Consider the following 8,500-nt stretch of genomic DNA (forward strand, 5'->3'; position numbering starts at 1 on the left):
GCCGGCACCTGCAGCCTGCACTTGAGCGAGCGGGCGGACTGGCAGTACTCGCAGCGGGAGCTGGACGCCGTCGAGGTCTTCTTCTCCCGCACGGCGCGCGACAACCGCCTGGGCTGCATGTTTGTGCGCTGCGCGCCTGCAGGCCGCTACACGCTGCTCTTCTCGCACGGCAACGCCGTGGACCTGGGCCAGATGTGCAGCTTCTACATCGGCCTGGGCTCCCGCATCAACTGCAACGTCTTCTCCTACGACTACTCGGGCTACGGCGTGAGCACGGGCAAGCCCTCCGAGAAGAACCTGTACGCCGACATCGACGCCGCCTGGCAGGCCCTGCGCACCAGGTACGTGGCCACCTGGGTCTCTGCAGCAGCGTTTAGGTTGCCAGGTCCAGCGTCCCATTGCTCTGGAAAGGGAAGCAGAGGGGTTGGGCTGGAAGGCGCCTTTGGAGGTCGTCCAGTCCAACCCCCTGCCCGAGGCAGGATCATCCCCATCTGATCCTATATGTGTCCGTGATCTACGTACGACTGCCGCCACCCCTGAGGGCGCGGAGGAGGGGGCTCTGTCCCCCTGCCCTGCCTTCGGCCTGCTACGGTGTCTGTGTTTTCGTGGCCTATTCAGAGGCTCTAGCAACAAACGTGGTATGAGGAACGGGTTGGGCTTTGTTTGCAATGGTCGTAGGATGTGGAAGGCTTCTCGGGCCTTGTCTGGGCTGGTTTGACCATCTGTGGCTAGTGGCTGAAGTAGCTGCATTGATGGCTCAAGAGAAGCTTTGATTTGTAGTGGTTGAGCTTGTCTCGGGTTGAGCTCATTTGGGAACAGTCGCCATTGAATCAAAGCATGAGGTTTGCATTGGTGCAGTTACACTGGTTGACCAAAATGGGACTAGGAACAAATCTTGGGTAAGGCTGAGGGTCCAAGTTTGAACATAGTTGACCAAGGAACCATCAAACCTTAGGGGCCAAGTTTGGACATAATTGGTGTTGACCAAGGAACCGGTAACTGTCTGCTGGGTGTTTTGAAGATGAGCTCCCAGAGACAGCCACACTAGTGACTGAGGTATGCACCTGCCCCTTTGGAAATCTGTGAAATCACCTCCTTGTTTCACATGGGTCAGGTTGGTCTGACAGGCAGACTACCGACAGCCATAAGTCTCTTTCCTCTCCTGCCCTACAGCTGAAAGAGTCTGGTTACACGGCTTGCAGGATGGGAGAGGAAATAGGCAGAGAATTGACAGCCACAAGTCACTTTCCTCTCCCAATTCTCTGCCTGTTTCCTCTGCCATCCTGCAAGCCGTATAACCAGACTCTTTCAGCTGTAGGGCAGGAGAGGAAAGAGACTTATGGCTGTCGATAGTCTGCCTGTCAGCAGGGTTGTGAAGTCTGTCAGACCAACCAGACCCATGTGAAACAAGGAGGTGACTTCATAGATTTCCAAAGGGGCAGGTGCATACCTCAAACAGTGGCTAACTAACTAACGTGGCTGTTCATTTGGTCTTCCTCTTGACATGGAGGATTTAGGGATTGAAGCTACCAGGCTAAACTACCAGCTTGCCTTTGCACTGGACCCACACAGAAAACGGACAAAGTGTGCTGCAGGGACAGAAAAAATGGATATGGGGAAGCTTGCCCTCAGGTTTCTGGTTTTGCTGTTGGTATTTTCCTTGTTTGGTGAGCATGCTTAGTTCAGTTTCCAAGTTACTGAGGAGCATTTTGAGAATCCTAATCTTTTTTTTTTTTTTTTCCTTCTTCTTAATTGGCGACTGGGTAAAATTATAGAAACCAGTGCTGGGAACAAGGACTGGAAAACAGGATGTCCCAGGTGGGTACAGTAACCACTTGACTACAGACTCGTGCTCCTCCTTGTGCTCTCCCTGCCCTGGTGAATGAGTTTTGCTCCATGGTGGAACAACTTCGGTGGGGAGTGCGCTGCCTGTCCCACTGTTATTGGGACACTCTTTGGATGTGGCTTTGAATCTCTTTTAGTTTCAACATGGAGTTGACACCTACCCTTTCTTGGATGCGTTCTCTACTTTACTGGATGCTGCGACTAAAAGAGGCGGTGACGGTGAAGTCAGAGAGAGCCCTACTCCACTCTTTAGAAGAGTGGTAGGCCCCTGTGCTGCAGATCCCAGATGAAGGGTAACACCATTCTGTAGCCATGTAGGAGGTGCTTTAACTTTAGAGAGCTTTCAGATGCACTCACTTGTGTAGCATTTCCCAGCGGCTATATTTTAGGCAGCTTCCTGCTGGGTGTGCAGGCTCTTGGTTCTCGTCTGAGGTGCTCTGCATGGGGAGCCAAAGCACCCAAGGCACAATGCTGGATTCTCTTTAGGTGCAGATGCCCTTTTGAGATCCAGCATAACTTGTTTCATGTTTTAAAAAGAGGGAAAAACCTATTTGCCTTTGGCAAGTGGAACTCGCTGATCTAAATGCATCTTGTGGCTTGCTTTAATGTATACTTGATTATCTGCAAAAAAAACCAAACAAACTCCGTTTTACTTCTTTAGTTCCTTTCAGAAAGTAATCTGGCTGTTCGTTGAAGGAGGACCTAGTTTGTGCACATGAACTTTTCATATCTCGATGTTCCATTTATAGATTCCATTAAAACTGGAAAAGCTTTGGGGAGTTAAAGAAAATGTTACAATCAGCTTAGCATCTTTTTGACATGTTGATTCTGGCAGAGATGCATGCATCTCTGCATATATGTGTGCGTGTCTACTTTGATTTACTACTGGAGAGGAGGAAATAGTCCCTGGCAAACATGTGTGATACTTGTTAAAAGCATCAGATGCTACCATATCTAAGCTCCATGATTGCGGGGTGGGGAATCTGAGTATGAACTAAAAGGGTATTTTTTTTTAAATGGCTCTGGCCAGCATTTTCTAAGCGGAAGAGTGACACTTAAATTGACTGAAGTCATGTTTACAGCCACAATGTAGATCAATAGCCAGCACTGCAAGAGGGATAGTTGCATTGCGGGGCGGGGAGCCAATCTAACCATTGACAAAGTTGGAACCCATTTGTCACTTATATAAATCTGTGACAGTACAGTATGGGAATCAAATCCCCCTTGAACCTGAGATGGTATCAGAAATTACTGCAATGGAGTCAGCCTGCATCTTGACTTCTACCTTTTTAAATTTCCATTGGTCAGTAAAGTGGCCATATATTGTAATAAACTCTATGGCTAACTTCAGCCAAGTCCTAAAATATGTGTCGTTTCCTGTAGTAGCTAGGCTATACAAAGTATTTAACGATCTCCAGTGGTTCAGTAAATCTGCAGCTCTTCTGAAGTCACCAGAGATGCTCTGAGAATTCACTATCTCAAAGCGCTACAGGTTTGGAAGTCGACTCTTACTCATGATTGCTAGTATTGGTGATGTTCAGAGAATGAAGTATTTGACTAATTTCAAATGAAACTAAAAGAATAGCAGACATGGAACCTAAAGATCACAAAATTGTGCTAAATAACTGTTTGCAAGAAGGGAGCACTGAATACACATTTGAATTTCTCTCAATCTTAGTTTGGCAGTCCCTTGTAAAGTGCAATTATACAATTAATTTTAATAAAGTAGAAACTAATTAAAGCATATTAGGCATATTCTTCAATTATTAGACTAATATGGGCCTTCTTCCTCCGTATGGCTAACTTAGAGCAACAATTTATAAGCCCACTTTAAGGCTAGTTAACGAGTCCAGTGCTCTTGAGGAAATGGAATGCATCTCTGCAACGTCACCATCGGATTTGTATAGACGGCAGTGTGTCATGAAGTCCATAGTTCGATCAGGGTTGCTGCAGTCACATGGGCCAATATGGGTCTTAACACTTGACTTGGATGTGAGATAAATTACAACTGTCGGGAACTGTAATGACCCAACTATGACCAAGCAATATGTGGGTCAGTATTCTTGACCGTATTGATCAAGTTATGGGAATTGGCATTTCTTTACCTCTTCATATTTACACAGTACAGTTTGCTGGCTCAATATGTATGCAATTAATATATATAAACAGGTTGCATTTTAATATTTTATGTTTGAATAAGTAACGAGTGGAAAATAAAATGCATGAAAAATAACTTCAGCATGTGTTCACAAATCTTTCTTCAAACATCAGTGTCAGCTATTTTAGATGCATGCATGCACACTTTTAGCATGCATTGGGAGTAAAAATTCTATCTTCTAGTTGATGGTAAGCAAAATAATCTGAAATACTGGTGAGGGTTTTTGCCCAATTATAAATTTTAAAACGGCAGCTGTCCTTCAGTCCAGGGCAGATGTTTGCAAGTAATTTATAACCCTTTAAAACGAGTTTTATAATAGAAATCCATTTGTATCTTTAATTGTAACAGAGATTGCTAGGGCCCCTGTAATTATTTTGTGCTCATAAACTGAGGATTCCAGCTTGGATAAATCTGCTTCCAGTTTATTAATCCACATCCATCCAGCACCTAAATGCTGTTCACTGATAATTCTCAGGCGTATAGGTTCAAGTGACGTTTTCTATGGGTAGGATGGTAAGCTCGGTCTATTTTTGGTTTTATTTGCATCAGAAATAACTGGGCATGATAGAAAGCATTTTGATCTTGTGTTTTGTCATGGGGTAGATGGATTTTAATTGGTCTTTGCCTTTTGTTGACTTGGGTCAGCGGCTGCACAGAATGATTCCTTTTATTTAACTTTCATAAGTAGTCCAGGGAAGAAAAAAAAGATTAACTATTTACCAATCTTATTTTAAGTAGATTTATGGACAAGATGCTTATTTACAGTCACTTGGTTTGGTTATGTTGTTTTTAAACCCTTGTACGCAAAACCATGGCCATTCTCCCCCTTTCCCCCTCCCATCATTATTCTTGGATGTTATTTCTACTTCTGTGTTTACTGTATTTCAGGCAGTTGCAGACTGTGTAATGCTTGGGGGAGAGGTAATAGGTATACTATTGCTTACTGTGATCATGATATTTAATTAAATGTCTTAGTTAAATCTCTGAGTTGAATTCTGTGTCCAGTTTCACTCAATAGAAAATAAATTAAACACAATTTATAAAGTGACCTCATGGGCCCCTGCGCAGTTATTGATCTGATTATTGGAGTGAATGATGGATAAATCAGAATCGATTCCCTCCTATTCTTCATGGTTTTCAGCCAGTGCTAGTGTGATATGGTGACTGAGAGATGTTTTAATAATCGAATCGATTTGTATGGTCCCTGCATTCCCAAGGAAGGATTTGTGAAGTGATTTTAAAATCCCACACATGAACGAAGGCTCTCTTTTTCCCAAAATATTTGATTCTGGAGTATATCTTCCAAGCGTAACGCATCAGTCAATTATCTGTATACTGTGAAATGTGTGAAGGGAATATACTCTGTTTATGAATTGCTTTTGAGTACCATTTTATGTCCCTTGCTAGTGGGTTATGAAATACTCAGATGCTTGTTCTCACTGCACAGTATAAACAGCTCTAGTATCTTCCATTTTCAACAAGCTCTTTATATACAAATAGTGTCAAACACTATGATAAGATTTGTATCTGAATTGTTGAAAGACTTTATCAGAAAATCTGCAGAACAGTTTATTTATGTATGTCTTCTCAACCTGTAACACAGCCTTGGAACAATGCTACTCCCATTTATGTTGCCAGTCAGCAAAGGTCTTCTGGCTCTCTCCATCCATACGCCAGCACTGAAGAAATCCGACTTCTTGACATAGAAGTCAAGAGCTTTTGATAAAGAGGTTGTTTTCCTTGTTTATGGTAAACTTGGAATTTTCCCCTGAACGGAACTTGTTTTTGTTTTTTACGTACCCTTGAATTTTGAAATGTCACTTGTATACAGGGTACTGAAGAACAACAACAATGCTGGTTCTTTCCCACCCCTCTTAGTTCAGTTTCCTTTTGCCGAATGTCTTGCCAAACTTTTGGAGCTACTTTCATATGCCGGAGAAGGTTTGTAACTAGCATAGCAGATAAATTACAGACAGCTAAACTATAGCAATTTTAGTAAATCAGAAGGGAGATTAATTTGACTGGAAAATTATAGCCCACTTTGCTGTTGGCTCTTTTGCCAGTTATTAATGGCTGCTATCTTTATCAGAATTACATTCCCATTTTAATTCCATTCTTGACTGAAATCTTGTCTTTACCATGTCACTTGGTTAAAGAAAAACAATCCTGTACTCAGTTACTTAATCAGCATAATCCATTAAAATCCTTTTTAAGAACTAGCTTGGAATAATTTTTACTTCTTTTAGAAGCTAGCTATTGGGACATGTTTTATAATGTGAGGATGGTAAAACCTCTTTAAACATTCTGGGTAAACTCCACCCTTCTCTCAAGCATACGTCTTTGGAGTAACTTGTGTTAGAAGTGATCTCCCTGATCACAAATGTTCTCCAAGAGTATGGTATTGGTGTAATTTGATCATTTGAAGCACAGCTTTTGTTTTTCTTTTTTTTTTTTTTTTTCCCAATACTTTCTGGCAATCATTCTAGTACTACCTACAAGTTGCACCACACCCATTTTGTATCACTGAAATTAGTTGCGTATGTCATAAGTGAACCGGTGAATAACTAATACGTAGGAATTGCTGAGGGTTTTTGTTGTTTTAAGGTGCTAGTTTCAGAACCATAAAAATGCATTTGCATCAGGTACTTCCCTGTTCTTGGTGTAACTCTTGTTCATCTGAAGCTGTAGGTATCTTGATAGTGGGGAATGGGATGTTACTTCCGTGTTGGGGTTGGATCTTCCTGCTTTTGATAGCTACTGTAAAAGTTCCAACAAATAAAGTTTTAGTGTTTTCCCATACCTTCTTTGGCATCTGCTTGTTCTGCACGTACACATACATGTGTTGTTGTATATGTAGGATAAACAATAGGATTATATTGTACAAATATGGGGTTATACAATTCTAATGTTTTATATAGGATTAGAATTGCATCATCCCGTATTTTGTATATAGATACATAGGATAAAAAATTAAGATTCACACTTGAAATGCCTTTTGTAATAATATAATACAGTGTATATACACTGTCTTCTATAGTGTATTCCATTTCTGGTGCTTCTAGAGATTTTGGTATGGTAGCTACAAGGGATTATATGAGATAATCCTAGAATTTTGGATAAATGATCTTTTCTAAAATCTAAGAAGTGCATTCCTACACCATGTTAAATAGTGCAGTTGGAATTGCATTCAATTATATTTTGTAGTCTTAAGTTTGTTTGGGGTTTTTTTGGGTTTTTTTGTTTGTTTTTTGAGCAGTCCAATATAGCTGACTTTCATACAGCTACACAATGAGCCCAGTAATTTAAGTTATTTCCATGGGAGAGAGCGCAGAATCCTTAAAACCGGTGTTCTAGGAAACATTTTTCAATAAGTATGTATGTCAGGTGTCACCTTGTATAGATTCCTCTCTCTGACTTCAGCGACAAGTTTTGATACTTCTCAAACCTCATTTCAAACACTTCTATCAGGATTGCACCATTGCAGAAGACCATGAAAATTTACACTAAACTTCTATTGCCTAGAGCGGCTTAAAACCAGCATTGCTTTTATTCACTGGTTAATGATAATCAAAACAAAACTGAATTTGATTTTCACATTTAATTCCTTTGGTTACACACAGCCATTCAGTTCAGCAGCCTGAACTGCATGGGTTGGTCATCTTAGTTGATCCTGCCATTATAAAAAGGTCATGGGTTTGTTTCCAACACGATTACAGCACTGCATGTAAAGTTTTTTCTGAATGGTCCTGAAGTGTGCCCCTGGAGCCTTACTGAGCAACTTGAAGTAAAATTCTTCCTTTAGTGTCATGCAGTGGATTAAAGGGCAAGAAATACATGAGGAAGGTGAAGGAAAACACCTGCCTTTCTTTTTAGAGAACCAACATATGACCTTTCTGGATACTTGTTCAACAGAACATCAGCATAAAGTGACTAGCTTGTAGGGTAGGAGAGACTGATTGCAGCACTTAGACTGGAGTGACCTGACAGTATATGGCTTTGGGCAGCAGCTGTATAGACTAATGGTTTTTATTTATTTAAAATAAAAAAGGCATGCTTTGACATACCATGTTACCATGGATTGTTGTAAGTGCTCAGCTAAATTTACAGTTGCTTATTACTTGTGGGCATTTGTACACATGCTTGTGCCGCAGCGTGCAGTTGTATAAATGGCGAAATGTGCGTCCGTACTGAGAAAATGGTGGCTTGCTTTTGAACACCTCAAAGGTGTGTTTTTTAGTTCACAACCACACCACTGCCACTTTCTGCATGTGCTCAAGTAAAACACGATTAGTAATGTTATGTGGAGCCTCAGAGAACCAAGGATACAAGGATCATGAACTTTCTCGGGGGGCGGGGGGACCTTAAAACCACAAGAAACTTATGAGCTGGCTGTCAGCATCTGGTTTTGTGGACACGCTAACACTTTAAAAGGGCTTTTTCAGAGGGAGGAAGCTGTAGAAACAAATAAGGCAAAAGGCTTTTGTGATATATCTGCAT

General features: G+C 41.5%; 1 protein-coding gene across 1 annotated transcript in view; it reads left to right on the plus strand.

Moving 5' to 3' along the window:
- ABHD17C (abhydrolase domain containing 17C) overlaps positions 1-8,500 on the plus strand; it is a 90,143-nt gene that overhangs the window by 649 nt on the left and 80,994 nt on the right. Inside the window, exon 2 of the mRNA XM_019504100.1 lies at positions 1-341. This exon is cut by the window's left edge and continues 28 nt beyond it. Coding sequence (XP_019359645.1) covers positions 1-341 — 341 coding nt within the window. The remainder of the gene's footprint in view (positions 342-8,500) is intronic.

This window comes from Gavialis gangeticus, unplaced genomic scaffold, assembly GCF_001723915.1.
Source record: "Gavialis gangeticus isolate Ggan-Ray unplaced genomic scaffold, GavGan_comp1, whole genome shotgun sequence".
In the NCBI taxonomy this organism is placed as follows: domain Eukaryota; kingdom Metazoa; phylum Chordata; order Crocodylia; family Gavialidae; genus Gavialis; species Gavialis gangeticus.